The following is a 14536-nucleotide window of genomic DNA, read 5'->3' on the forward strand; positions in this document are numbered from 1 at the left end:
CTCCACTGACACTGGGGCTGGGCTCCACAGTGCAGCTGCTCAGAGAACTTGGGAAACAGTGCCAAAAGAAACTTGGGGGAATGACTTTTTGGTGAAGTGGACACTAGTTTATGTAAATCATTGTCAAAAGACTCAGATGCATCTGGTTGATTTGGCTTTAAGATTCCACGGGCGGAAACTGCAGCGTGAAACCTGAGTCCATACAGGGGCAGGGAACAAAAGCTGCTACCAGCAGAGACACCTTAATGTGAGTCAGTGCAAGGCACCCCAGGGCTCCCCTTCTCATTTCAGGGACAGCTGCTGGCCTTTGCTAAACGTGAATCAGTCCTAGTGACTATCTCCAAGGACACACAACCTGTGAACTGGGGGCAGGTTACCCCGGAACTGCCATGCAATGTGCATGAGAAATCAGCACTACACAGGAGGGCAAGCACTTCCTACCACAACTCCTACAATCCAGGGCAATGGATGTGTGCTAGCATGTTAAAAAATAATACTCCACAGTTAAATGTCATTTTCCATAGGAAAAATGTTCCCTAAACCTAGGAGCAAATCTAGGAGTACGAAAGTAATCTAAGCAGATGCAAACAATCGTAGCCAGTAACTATCAAAAAAAAGAAATCTCAAATTAAAAACAAAATTTAAAAACAACTTAATTTCAAACAGTAGGCAAGCCACCTATTGAAGCAGGCTCTCCAAAAAGAGTAAAACCCAGGTTTAAAATATTACACACCACATTACTATCCAGCTAATAAAAACAAACACCACCCCCCAACAAAAAAACCCAGCCAAACTTTACAAACAGGATACAAACAGATTTCCTCTTGCAATAAGAATATTGGATAAAAAGTTATGGAATACACTGTGGTATGTTTACAGGGTTGTTGTTCTTCCCCTCTGTCTGGTGCCTTCACTCCACCAGCTCTTGTTGTTGCTGAGCTTGTGTTCAGTTCTCCCAGATGTGCTCCCTGCTTGCAGCAAGAGAACTTCCATTTGTCTGTGCAGAGCAGGGTCCCCAGGAAGCAGGTGAGGACCCAGCTCACACTTGTTGCTGTTCCACTCCTTTGGTGGTTATTCCATAGCATTAAGCTGGTTACAGATGTTCTATGAGTTCAGGAAATTTCTATCTCAGAGGCCTCATCTATGAAGTTAGCAACAGGACTGAGAAGCAGCAGTGGAAATAGTTTATACTCTCCATTCCCATCCTCTGGGAGGAGAGGTGGATCACCCACTCCCAGAGTGTCCAGAGGCTCGGCCTGGCTTGCTGGAGCTGCAAGTGGCACCACAGTTCCACTGGCTGATGGAGGCTGGAGAGCAGGTTTCTCCTCCAGGGGAGGCAGCAGAAAGTCTTTCGGATCCTCTGCCTTCCCTGCAGCTTCACCTGAAGGCAGCTCTTCAAATAAGGAAAGCAGAGGGTTGGCCCTGTACTGGATCAGCTGCATATCTGAGGGAAAACAAACAGTTCAAAGTGTTTCACCAACTGAAGGCTCTTACTCAAGGCAAGGAAACCTGGAGAGGTTGCTTCAGACTTGTTGCACTACAGGAAAGCCCAAGCTGGGCTGGAACAAACCCCACACCCCAGGGCTGTCAGAGTGAAGCCAATGCCCCTGTGCCTGGAAACATCAGTGCCTGAAGGCCACTCCAAGCCCATGACTCTCCCAGCATGCAATGGCAGCCCTGCAGTGGAAACCTGAGCAGCTCTGTCTCTGGGGGATCACAGCCTGTGCAGGAGATACTGCCACAAGGGCATCCGCAGATCTGCTCCCCACTGTGGCACTCGTGTGAAAAGGGACTCAGGTGGGATCCATCTTTTCTGTGTGAAAAACCTCAGGGCACAGGATGGGCCTTTAAAGACTGAGGAACAGCTTCAAGATCAGTGAAACATCAGAGTCTTCACAAGAAGCTTAAGCCCAAACCAAAGAGGGAGCTATTATAGGCTACAACAATTCAATTTCAACATACAGTTTTCAAATAGACTGGAGCTGCCACAGAGCTCAGTGTTCCATCCTGCCCACCTTTGCTTCCTGCTGTTTCCCTCTCACTTGCTCCCAGACCTTCAGTGCTCTCTGCCAAGTTTGCCATCTGAAACAAAGCAGACAAAGAGTTGTGACAGAATGTTTAACAACAAAATGGAAATCTTTACTCACTGGTTAACAGAATTAGATGTGAAAGGAGGAGGAAAGAGAGATGGAGAAACTGAGCAGTGAGCCTGTCATTGCACACAAAAGCCTGCACACAGCAGCTCTCAGGAGGCACAGTAAAATACAGACAAACTTAATTTACTAAACAAAACAAGCTTTTGACTAGCAAATATTTGTTCTACCTTCCAAACCAGAAGTTTTATTATAATGGGTCTTGTTGGGATAACAGTTAAACATGATTTCATCATGTAATTGAATTCTGCAGGCACTGCTTAAACACAGCTGCATTTTATATCAGTTGTAGTCAAAGCTCTTCTGACTAGTTTAAATATTATTTCAGGACTACAACAAAAATAACACTTGCGAGGATATTTGTTTTAAATAGTATGAATCAATTTTAGGAACTGGACCAAGAGAAGTAAGTTTGTGCTGAACTTCTGTGTATCTTCTGAGGAAATCCCACAGAGCTATGTTCAGAACAGCTACAGTATATTGCATTACAGTTTTCATTTAGTACTTTTCCTTTAGTCTTCCTTTAGACAGGCATTCCAAGTGTATGACTGCACTAGGAATGTAGGACTGGAAATTATCTTGAGATCCCTCCTAAATTCCAACAAACCAACATTGATAATTGAAACGCTGGAGTCAGCTGGATGAGATGAACCAGCAGTGTCACCCTGTGCCATCAACCCTGTTCCCACCCTTGAGCTGCATCAAGCAAGATTCAATTCCCAGCATCACATTTGTCCTCCCCACCACAGAAGTCAATCTTACTCTTACATTTTCAATACCAGGGGGAGTTTCCATCAAGTTCATATCCAGGGCTGGCAGCTCCGGATTAAATGTCTGAAAATAAAATCAGATCATATGTCAACCAATGAAGTTCTTGAAATAAAACTGAAGAGAGCTCCTGAAAGCACTGCAGGCAGGACCCAGTGAGCTGCTCCTTCCACTGAAGCACAGGGACAGTGGCACCTCCATGGGCCTTCAGCTGGGAGCTTCAAGCTATGGCAGTAAACTGAGGTCACAGGAAGAGAAAAGGCCACCCTATTTCCCAGTGATTCCAGGAGTACAGCTAAGCTTCACTCCATATCATCCAGATGGATCAAATACAAAGATGTATGTCAGGATGTGATGGTATGTGATTAGGCTTGAGAAGGGAAAATGAGGCAATTTTTTTCCTTTTTTTCCCTCCCTTCAGTTCTGTAGAACAGGAATCCTGTATGACCTGGAAAGACTCCCAGTATTACCTTGTACACTGTGAATACCTACAAATAATTCTATTTGTAACTATTTGCTTTTCAAGACGTTCCTGACTCTTACCCATTTCAACATGAACTAAACTAGCAGCATTTCATGGCACACCTGAGCAGTATTTCTCAGGAACAGAGAGAAGGCACTCACGTCGCTGAACGCTTCAGCACCGAAGTTGTACTGCTTCCCTGACAGCATTGCTTGGAGCTCTTCAAGGCTGGCATCGATGCAGTTCAGAAAATCCTGAATTTCCTCTCTAAAAAGACAGAATTACATAGCACTGTAAGGCACAGCTGGCAGGCAGGGCCTTCTCTGGCCCCACAGGGAAGGTTGCCTACAATCCAGAATAGCCAAATGGATGAAATCACATTCCCATATCACCTTTCACTCCAGCTCTTTGAGGTACAGGTACAAGGGAAGGCTTCCTGAACAGCAAGCACAGCTACAGCTACCAGGTCAAAAAGCAGTTCCTCCTTCCATACCTACTTCCTCCCTCATTTGAGTGTCTGGTGAATGTTCTCAGGTCCCAGCCCGTACCCCGGTATCTGTGTTTAAACAAAGGTCTGATGGCTTTGCCCTGGGACAATAAATGAAAAGCAAAGGGCTGGAAATAATCTGGGCCTGAAGGAACTCCACCTACTTTGAAACATCGGCTTGTTGCCAAACTGGACATGTTTCCAGGGACAGTGGGAAGGACATGAGGGACAGTGAAGAACCTGAGAAGGCAGCTGCAGGCACAGTGCCCACACTGCATGTCTTGCTGTGCCATGAAGTGCTCCTGTACTGAATTCCCTGCATGAGGAATGGGCAGTTCCAAGGCACTGCTCCACATCCTGCAGTGCCCAGGAGGGAAGGTAGAGCAGGGCCTTCAGACATGAGTGCTGGGACATCACCCCAGAACCTCTGCTGACCACAGCAGAAGAGCTGCAGGAGCAAGGGTAAAAGCTCTGTCCTTGATACAGCTCTCCTGCAGCCACAGTGGGGCAGGAACCCACAGCCTGCACCCCTGATCTGTGTGATCTGACAGGGCACATGGGAAACAGCTTTGTACAAATGAGGGGCAGAGAAGGAAAGGTACAGTGAGATGACCACCAGGAACTAAGTGCCCACAATGCCAGCCTGAGATCAGTGCCCTGCACCTGCTGCTTGGCAGCACCTGGCAGTGACAGCAGTGGGCTGACAGGACACACTGAGGCACACACCAGCAGTCAGGCACATGTCACCATGAAGGTGACAAAGACACTTGCCCTTTCTCAATGTGTGGCGCCAACACTTGGCTTTTTCAAACCCTGGTAACAAAGGTGTAGAGAATTCACTTTGTCAGTGACAATTCAAAAGCTAATTCCCTATGTTGTACTAAACAACACACCCTTCAGAACTCCGACAGCATCCCACAAGGTGACAACAGCATAACACTTTTCAGAAACAAGTTCATACCTGTCCAGCAAAGGATCATTTTGGTTTCCAGAGCTGCTCTCATTCAAGATGGAGTCAATTACTGACACAGGGTCCTCTGGAGCATTTGGCTGTGCAGTGTGGAGCTCCACAGCAGCCGTGCCTATTTCACTGGGTTTGCTGACATTGTTTACAGGAACTGATGGGACAGGTTCTGCACAACTTAACTCACTTGGCTGTGATAGTTGACAAAGAGGTAAGCCAGGATCTAGAGCTGCCTGTGGCTCTCTAAAATGTGACCCAAACAGAAACAACACACAGGAGAAGTTATCAACCACATTATTATTAATTTCAGGCTTAGTATCTCAAATCTAAATAGGATTAGGCTAGTCAAGGATTCAAGTAACAAACTGGTCTTTAGAAAAAGCAGCAAAGTGGCAGATGAAGAATCTCTTACTACAGCTTATACAGAGACCATGTATCAGAGCAAAACATCTCTTTTTCCCAGGCAAAAAGCAGCAATATAGTATATAGGAATTAGGTAGGAGGGAAACTCCTAACAGACAGACTCTAGAAAGAAAAAGATTCCAAATCAGATTCCATATTTTACTCTGGGCATTAACAACTAAATAGTTTTCAGTAAAATCTCTTGCCACGCAGAGAATGCCTTCCCTAGGATATGAGAACAGTATTGAAACTGGAGTTAAAACTATACATCTTGATTTGTAAGCAATCTATATACATTTTGGATTATTAGAAACCTATATATGCACTCAGGTCCCTGTTCAGTTGAAAAGTCAAGTATGCGTTCATTTGTTGAACAGACAGAAAAGCCTCAGCAAATTAAGCCTGCAATGCCCATCAGCCTGACAGGCCTGCAGGGACTCCTGAAGAGACATGAGCTCTGACAATGACCAATGCTACATGCTGCAGAAGGAAAGCCTACAACAGGCCTGTCATGCACAAATGGACATTCAGAGAGACATTCTGTTTCCCAGAATCCACATAGATCATCAACATTGACAGAACTACCCAGTTATCAACCCAGGCATAAATACTTCATATATTTTGGACATACCTGGCTCTGCCACTTGTGTGTGCCACAGCAAGGAGGCCATTGGTGGCATTTTCCAGGGTGTCAGTGATATCTCGGATTATCAGACCTGTACCATTTCCATCCTCTTCAGCTGCACTATGTTCAGAAAAAGCCATCTGCAGATACAGCACAAAATGAGTAAACCACAGGCTCTGACCTTTTCTTTTCTCATACTGAAGCCCCATTCTCCTTGCAGCTTCTCTTTCCAGTTCACATTTCATCTGTGACCAGTTGCATTGATTTGCATGATTTTACAGCCAGAGTGTTGCTCTAAAGCTGCCCATTACAAAAGGGAGAGCATTTGATTACCAAGGTAGGGTATTTGTAGCTATGAGGAAGACTGATATCACTGTATATCATCCTGTCCAACCCACTGCCTGTGTCCCTGGGGAGACTTACAGCTTGGCCACTCTCCACAGGGATGCGGACATACTGACGACTGTACTTGGAGGGTGAAGCACCCGCAGCATCCGTGAGAGACCTGGGACAGAGCAGAGCTTTAGTTCATCCTGCCTGCCACTGGGAAGAGCTGCAGCAGTGCCAAGGACAGGCAGTAATGGTTGTTACTCCTGCCTCCCAAACAGCCTGGCTTTTGGGAATGTGTGATGGGCAAGGTACTGCAGGCAGCCTGTCCTACACACACACTGTGGTGTGGAAGAAGTCAGTCATGTGCGCACATTTTGAGATGTACAATTTCTGATAATTATGCCCTTTGGAATTGAAAATGTATAGAATATTCCCTTCCCACCTATTTTAGTGATAAGGAGGAAATACTTATATTGTGCTTGACTGAACTTCCATCAGCTTTCTCAAGTTTGAATATACAAGTGATAAAAATACCTGTCACAAAATAGAAACTGATTTATCCCTACAATTCACATCTGACACTGGTCTGGGACCTATCAAGTAATTACCTTTTTCTTTTGACCCCAACAATATAATTTCCTCGCATCAAACTTAGTATAAATTGAAGAATCTAAAAGGAAAGACAAAAGAAAACCAAAACCAAATGGTCAATTAGCAATCCTAATAATTAATTCTTAATTCAGATTTTACTATAAAATGATATAGTTACATGACAGAAATTAACAGGTATTTTAAAAAAACATTTGCAATTGTATTTTAAAGAATAAAGCAAGAGTTAAAAACTGCATAGAAAAATTAGCTCACTTTGCACAGTTGGCTTTTTTTTGAAATGCAATATAGCAGCACAAGTCACTAGAGGATTCCAGACCAGAAACAGCTGAGGAATAAACCAGAGAAAATTTTTTCCAGCGTGCAAACTCCTACAGTTTCTGCGTTCCAAGTTCACTTCTCAAGTGGTCTAAGTGTATCCTGGTCCAAGATCTTTCACAGACTCCGTTCCATGTGCCTGCAATCTCTCAAGTTCTGGGCTCCTGTTACCATGCACTGTCTCCACACACTGACATCCTACTATGACTTTTCCTTAGTGCTTTGCTCGTGGTTCTTTACTGTGCTACTTCTGGGACACTCAGGAACTGTGACCATTTTCTTTATGCTGTATTAATACAGCCTGTTCAGCTCTGTGTCATTTGTCATTCTACATAAGCAAAGAATGCCATGAAGTATCACAGAGGCAGGAATAAGGATGGTAGCACTGAAGATGCTGCAATGGTACCTTAGACAGCAGCTTCTGTTGTTGACTGTGCTTCTGCCTTAGAACTGCCACTTCTTTCCACAGGGCCTTATTTTCTCTGCAATGCAGAATAAATCAGAAGACAGAGGATGAACAGAGTTTACTTTATATGCTCTAGTTTTACAGCTTTCAAACTTTTAGAGTACCTTGCAGAACCAATGGCAACATTCCCTCTGTGGATAACTAACCCTCAGTTAATTCGATTCACTAACAAACTCTGGGTTAACTTAACTCCATTTTCCATCAGCAGCATGAAACTCTCACTTAAAAAGGACACCCTCATCCTCTGCTGCTCCACCAATAATCTTGATCTGAGGTATTCCTTCAAAGCCTCAAAGCTGCTGAATAAGGACTTAGTGTTACACTCAGCTTGTTTCCAAACACTGATAGCCTTAGGACAGATCTAAAGGTGGTGTTCAAAGGGCTTGGCTATTTTTTTTTTAAGGAACAGAGAGAGAGAAAGGTATGTCCTGGACTCTGGTTGATATATGCTGGCATACCAATGACCTGAATGAATTACCAGTACCTATACGAAGGGGATCTGAGAGAACAGAGATAGGATGTGCAAAGTCCACTTCCAGTTAGAAAGAAAACAAAACACCAATTGTCCCTCACTGCATCAAACCCTGTTTGTATTCAAAAAATGAAAACTGAAAACTACTACAGGTGCTGGCAACCAGAGTGAAATCTCAAGGCAGCCAACAAACACCCAGTCTAAATCTCCAGTCTGTAACTGAAGTACAAAACCAAACAAGATTCAGAATGTTGTGTGGGGTGGAATGGGCACTCTTAGGAAAAAATATAGCTTCACCTGTTTCCAGTTCAAATGAAACCCATATTTAGCCAATCTCCATCAGATATAAGCAACATTCAATGCATAAGCGCCCCGAAACAGCCGAGTCTACCTCTTCATGTTAGCCAGCCTGACATCCATGTTGTTCTGCTGCTCTCTCATCTCCTGCACCTCAGACAGGACTTTGTGCAAATCCTCTGTGCAGACCTTGAGATCCTCAGTTCTCACTGCAGACACCTGGAATAGGTACACACACTTTACTACAAACAGTGCATGCTCCTTGGTGCAGGGAGAGTGCAGCCAGTCTGCAGGGCACAACCCCATACAAGCCCCATACAAGACCAGCTAAGACTGCAATTCTTACATGGCACAAAACACCACAACTGCTACAGGTGACAATCCTTAGGACAGGCTGCACTGTATGAACAAAACAAGATGCCAATGAAAACGTGAGATTAGCACTTTGTACCTGGAGACAGTAGATTTGTGGCTGTAATTCACAATAAAAACCACTGACTGCCAAGGGCATTCCCTGGGGGTTCCCTGCCAGGCCTGGTGACAGTTTGCCCTCTAGTGTCACAGAGTGAACACCAGCCAAAAAAACCCCACACCTGATAGTGGAAGAACAAGATGATCATATTCCTTCTAGGTGTGGGTAAATGTGCCAGCAAAGGAGTAACCAATTTCCAGTAAGTGACCAGGAGATGAAGGTGTCTAGTTAGATGCATCCTACTCAATCTGAAAATTTATCCCACACCAGTTGAATTGCAGAGTCCCCTATTGGTGTTTCCTCTGCTACCTCTCGGCTCAGTGACATTCCAAAGTTATGGAGACTTGTCTGCAGAAGGAAGAGTCCAAACAGCTCTTCTGCTCACAGCACAATCTGTGAATGCTGCTGCTGCTTCAAACAATGGTGGAAAAGCCATCAAAGAGCAAAAAGTTCACCATCTCCTTCCTGCACTTCTGTATTAAACATTTTCCAGTTCCTTCAGCAATTCTCTCTGCAGCAGAAGCATTGTTGGCTGCAACACAATTCAGGAGTTTTTTGTGGACATAATTTTGAACATCATTTTGCCAAATACTGACTATAATTGAGCCACATGGAGTCATACCAGATGTCCCTCCCAACCTACAGCCTGCTGGGAGTTTTCTTGTTACTCTGCTAAATTCCAAGGAGGATGTGAAAGCCTCTCATGTGGATTCCATGGGGGAGATAAAAGCACCAATGTGGTATTGGCCTGCTGAGGTGTGAGGTAACTTCTGTGCAGGTTGGCTCACACATCTTGTCTTCCAAAGGGGAGTGGAATGGTCAGAAATGAACCAATGGTGTTATAAACCAACATCCCATCCCTTTGTGCTGGAACAGAACACAGCTGTTGTGCAATCACTTCTCAGACATGACTAACTACTTTCTTGACACAATGCCATGATGCAAAGGATGCACTGAAGGGTCTGACAGTTCTCCTCCTGTCTGCAGCAGAGGCTCTGCTGTTTGCTGCAGTTAATAAATTATGCTAATGTACACAGGGTGCATCCCAAATAGAATTCAAGGCTGTCTGATTTCTCTTCACATCACCTCTCTGTGGGAAGACAACCAAAAGTTGTAGGAAGTGGATGGAAATTCCAAATGCAGCCAGCTAGCCTCGAAAAAAACAAGAGCCAATATAAATTCTGCCCAAGTACAAGGAACTGCTCTTCAGAATGCCCAACTGGCTAATCAGGGTGTCCAGTCCTTGGTGCTGAGGCACTGTCACAGCCTGTCCAGGGAAACTTGGCTGTCCCATTCCCATCCCTGGTTGGATGGGGCTTGGAGCACCCTGTTGTAGTGGGTGCAATGGGTGCAATGAGATGAGCTCCAAGGTGCCAACTCAAACCAGTCTGGTATTCTGTGAAGACTGATAGGGTGTCTGCACACCAGCAGAGCTAAAAGTGAAAGGGAGGAAGTAAAGCAAGTCCTGCATTCAAACCAGCATTCCAGACAGAGGCTTGAAATACAGTTTAGAGCCAATACTGGAATATGGCCCCATTCCAGGCAGTAGAAGAGCAAGGAAATTAATGACGTCTTTACAAAAAAAATCACTAACATTTCCTGTGCAACAAAGAATCTCTCTCACCAACCTATTCAACACTTCACACGAATATCCTTGGCACTGAGCAGAGCTTTTGTCTTTCCATCTAGAACACTCCACCCAGTGCACCACCCCTGGGACACATGGTGCCACACCTGACGTCAGGGTGCACCTGCCCTGCCAGGCGTGCAGGCTGGGACATGCTGGGCACAGCAGCAGGGGGGGACAGGCCCCAGGCAGTGCCACTCCATCGATCCTGGCTCCCAGCAGGGGCAGCTCAGTGAGGAATCAATCCAAACATCATTGTGCCTCTCCAGCCTATGCTGGGCTTTTATCGCCCCGGGCAATGCAGCCACACCTGACAACAGCCTAAAGAAAAGATCCTGCTGTTCAAATGTCAACGTGATGTATCATGATACTCTCTTCCTCAGGATATTATGGGCTGTAATGTGCCAATAGAGGATAAGTATCTGTGCAGAAACAGGTCACACAAGGCCTGAACGGACAAAAGAAAAGCAGAAAGTGCTCATAAGGATGTAGCTTAGTGGCAACACAGTTTTGGAGGAGCAATATACTTTAAGCAAACTCATCCAAATGAACTGGTTACTGATGTCTTTGCTAATTTTTAATGAGCTACAAATGGGAATTTTTTTTTTTTTTTGCTTTTTTTACTTTGTGCCTTTCTCAGAGCTGGAGATGCTGACAGACCTGCAGACCATGCTAAGCTGCAATCAGAGATATGAACTCTGTGGAGAAGGGCTGTGGTTTGATGCTCCTACCTCAGTTCAGAACCAAGAGCAGAGCAGGTTTTGTCTAAGCACTGCCACAAGGAGGCCCAGCCAAGCACTGGCCTGGCATGGTGAGGGAGCTGCCTTGGTTCCCATGGTATTTGCTGGCTGTGTTTGGAACACCCATATGAACACCTGATAAGCCACTTTTTGTAACTAAGTGAAGTAAATATGTGCTTAGACTGTACCTTGCGCTTGATGTTCTCCAGTAAGTGTGCCTTCCCTTGCTTGAAGAAAGGGTGCTGGAACTCAATGACTGAGCTTTTCTCTGCTGTAATGATACCATTCTCCAGAGCAATCACCTTCCTGAAACCATCTGTGGAGAGGAAATCAACAAATCAAATAATTTCTTCCAGTTGAAAGCTGACTTGGAATACATACAATTTAAGAAAAGTCCAGTGCTACCAAAACACCCACTGCACTACAGTTCCTGGGGGCAGAAACCATGAAAAATAGCCAAGGTGGCCTTTCCTGGTGCTCAATGATTTCATTGCTCTGATTTTCACAGCTAGAGAATATGTGCACTGTCTGCCCCTGGCAGGCTGCACATGCAGCTGCACAGCAGAGGCCAGCCATGACCAAACCATCACAGCCACGTAAAAGCCTTCATAACAGTTAGTTAGAAATTAGATTTATTATGACATCTTGAACAGAATCATGTCCCAGTGGATGCAGAGGAGTGGTACACTTTCCCTTTTATCCCTGACAACCATGGTCTACAGAATAAAGCAAGGCAGAGAAGTTAATTCCTTGCCTGCCTATGCAAACACCTGCAGCAGAGCACCTTCTTCATACTAGACTGCCTGCACAAAGTAAGGTATTGCCAGTTCTATTTCCATCACTGCTCAAACACCACAGGGTAGAGATGCATGATTCAGCTGACAGGCCAGTCCACGTCTCTCCTCAGTCAAGATTTTAACACAATTAATGCACTCCAGCCATTATTAGAAAGCCAGGATAGATCCAGCAGGAAAAGGAGGCTGCCACTACATTGTATAGCTACATTGGAATATTTGCTTTTTTTTTCATTTATCCTGGCTACAGGGGAAGAGGTGATTGTTTCTTTGGATTATCCTCTGTCACTCAGTGATGGATCTTACAAACACAAGCACAGGACACGAACAGAAGCATCTACCCTCTATCCAGAGACTAAACAGATGTGCTACAGGTTACAAAACCTACACAGGCATCAGCTAGAGAGATCAGGCAAACCTACTGGGCAAGGACAGAGAGCTCCTCCCTCTCAGTCTGAAATTCTAAGGCAGCACCTCCCGTGCTGTTTCTCCTCCCTCCACTGGTTCCTGAAGCTTCTGCAGTTATTCCTGTTGGTTGCTGCAGCCCTGCATGCTGCACTGGGCCCTTGAGCCACCCTCACTGCACCCCTCTGCCTGGCCACACTGCACACGTGCTGTGCAATGCTGCCACACGATGCTCCCAAGTTAAGCAGAGAAAACATAATGAGAAATGTAGTGCAGGACTGCTCTGGTTCCCACACAGCAAAGCAGGCAACAGCAGTGGCAGCCCCATTATCCAGTCAATTTTTTTTCACATTTAGGTGTAAGGATGCACACACAGCCTCCTCTCCCATGGGTACACACCTGTTTGCTGCAAGAGCCATGCTGGAGCTCAGGGAACCTCACGCTACCTCTAGGCACCAGCACATGTTCTTACTTCAGCTGTTACTCAAAAGGACTTGGAATTAAAACACAAAAACCCAACACTAAACCACACTCCACCATCAATCTTTTCTTCTGCAAAGCAAAGTTAAGGCCAGGGCTCAAGTTTTTAGGGATGAAAAAGTTGCCAAGTCCGTTTGCTTGTTTAAAGAAATGCAAACCAAAGCCCATTAGCCATGAACTTGGCAGACAGAGTGCAGAGGAAGCGCTGATGCTTACACATGTTGAGCTGCCGTATGAAGCTGGAGATATTGTTGTGTTTGAAGTACTTGGGGAGCAGCTCCTTGGCAAACCTCTGCTCATCCAGAATGCAGAAATTCTCGCCATTCTAGGAAACAAGCAGAAGTAACAGTTAGTGAATAAGCACAGCTTTTCTAAGGTGTTGCTCTTTAGTGAAGATCATAAATCAGCAAAGACTGTTTTGACAGCAGAGAAAAGCAAAGGACTTCACCAAATGAACTGTCTGTGGGAACACTTGGGACTGGACTAAAAAGTTTGAGTTCAAAGACACAATTACATAGAACACTTACACTGAACAGGGAATTTTCTTAAAGCCCTGACACACTCATCTTAATCCGAAGCAAAATTTTTCTAAAAGCCCGCTCCCTTTGTCCCCAATAAACATAAGCATTGCACAAGCCCAATGGCATTCACGCCACTAAAGAGATTGCATCTCCTTTCATCAGCCTGCCCAGCTCCTGACAAGATTCTTCCATTGTACGTGCTATGTCATCACTAAAAATAACCACGTAACGTTGCTCAGTTACCGAAAGTTCAGACAACACAACCCAGCGGTGACCAGGGGTAAGTGTGACACCAGCAGTGCCAGATTTTTAATATGCTCAAGACCAAACTTCCTGGAAACAGGAAGAGCTTTTTGCATCACTTTTGTATTGTTCATGAAGAGGACAAAAATACTGCGTTTCTTTTCATCTTTGTCTTTGTAAAGGGCAAACGGCTGGAAAAAAAGTGGAGAAAAACCCTAAGGATTTAAAAATGACAGGGAACAAAACTAAACACAGTGCGCGTCGGGGTGCCTGGTCAGTGTGTCCGTGCCCTGTGCCCGCGGGGCACGTCCGTCCCCGCTCCGGAAGGAAAGCGGACAGTTAATGGCTCCTGACAGCGTCCTTGCCGCGCCCGGAGCCGCTGAGCGGGGATTCGGGGCTGTCCCCGGGGATGTCCCGCTGCGCCAGCCCCGCCGCCACCGCGGGCCGCACGCGGGGGGGGCCGGGCAACGGGGGAGGGCCCGGGCACGGCCCCGCGCACGCCGGTCCGCCCGCACCCCCGCGAGGAGGGCGGGGAGGCGGGCTGGGCACGCTCCGGGCAGCCGGGGATCCTCTGCCACCGCCCGCCGGGCTCCGAAGCCCCGGCCCGGCGCCCCCACCACCCTCGAGTCCTTCGCGCGGGCCTCCCCGGGCCGGGCCCGAGCGGCCGCCTCACCCTGCTCCAGCAGATGACGTCGTCGCTGTCCGGATCCTCCAGCAAGGCCCAGAGCTTGGCCAGGAAGCCGGGCACGGCACCGGGGCCGGGCGCGCCGGGGGCGGCGGGGCCGCGGGGCAGCGCGGGCGCCTCCCGCATCCTCGGACCGCGACGGGCCGCGCCAGCGGGGACGGGCCGCGCGCCGCCGCGCGACGCACCGAGGGGCGGGACCGGCGCGCGGAGCGGCC

The 14536-nt window shown here is 46.5% G+C and overlaps 1 protein-coding gene across 3 annotated transcripts; it reads right to left on the minus strand.

The window, feature by feature from the left end:
* Positions 1-605: 605 nt before the first annotated feature.
* Positions 606-14513, minus strand: LOC129125655 (heat shock factor protein 3-like). Of its 3 annotated transcripts, none has more exons than XM_054641174.2 (13): positions 14310-14511; positions 13089-13197; positions 11382-11509; positions 8449-8573; positions 7526-7601; positions 6801-6862; positions 6286-6367; positions 5869-6002; positions 4833-5078; positions 3507-3651; positions 2922-2987; positions 2016-2082; positions 606-1444 (listed from the first exon to the last, which is right to left on the minus strand). In XM_054641174.2, the coding sequence occupies exons 1-13, from the start codon at positions 14445-14447 to the stop codon at positions 1113-1115; spliced, it is 1710 nt and encodes a 569-aa protein (XP_054497149.1). In that variant the 5' UTR covers positions 14448-14511; the 3' UTR covers positions 606-1112. The 3 variants fall into 3 exon arrangements, with proteins under 3 accessions (XP_054497149.1, XP_054497150.1, XP_054497153.1); XM_054641175.2 differs by having other exon boundaries at positions 3546-3651; positions 14310-14508; XM_054641178.2 differs by having other exon boundaries at positions 1290-1444; positions 1963-2082; positions 14310-14513.
* Positions 14514-14536: the final 23 nt, after the last annotated feature.

Source organism: Agelaius phoeniceus, chromosome 14 (assembly GCF_051311805.1).
Source record: "Agelaius phoeniceus isolate bAgePho1 chromosome 14, bAgePho1.hap1, whole genome shotgun sequence".
Classification (NCBI taxonomy): domain Eukaryota; kingdom Metazoa; phylum Chordata; class Aves; order Passeriformes; family Icteridae; genus Agelaius; species Agelaius phoeniceus.

Bases quoted from the DNA above. Each gene is read 5' to 3' on its own strand.
- LOC129125655 (XM_054641174.2), bottom strand. From the start codon at position 14,447: ATGCGGGAGGCGCCCGCGCTGCCCCGCGGCCCCGCCGCCCCCGGCGCG. The intron at 3,652-4,832 runs GTATGAACTTGT...CTGTCTTTTTAG, and splicing joins AATGATCCTTTGCTGGACAG to AGAGGAAATTCAGGATTTTC. The intron at 2,083-2,921 runs GTAAGAGTAAGA...GCTTTGTTTCAG, and splicing joins CTCCCCCTGGTATTGAAAAT to ATGGCAAACTTGGCAGAGAG.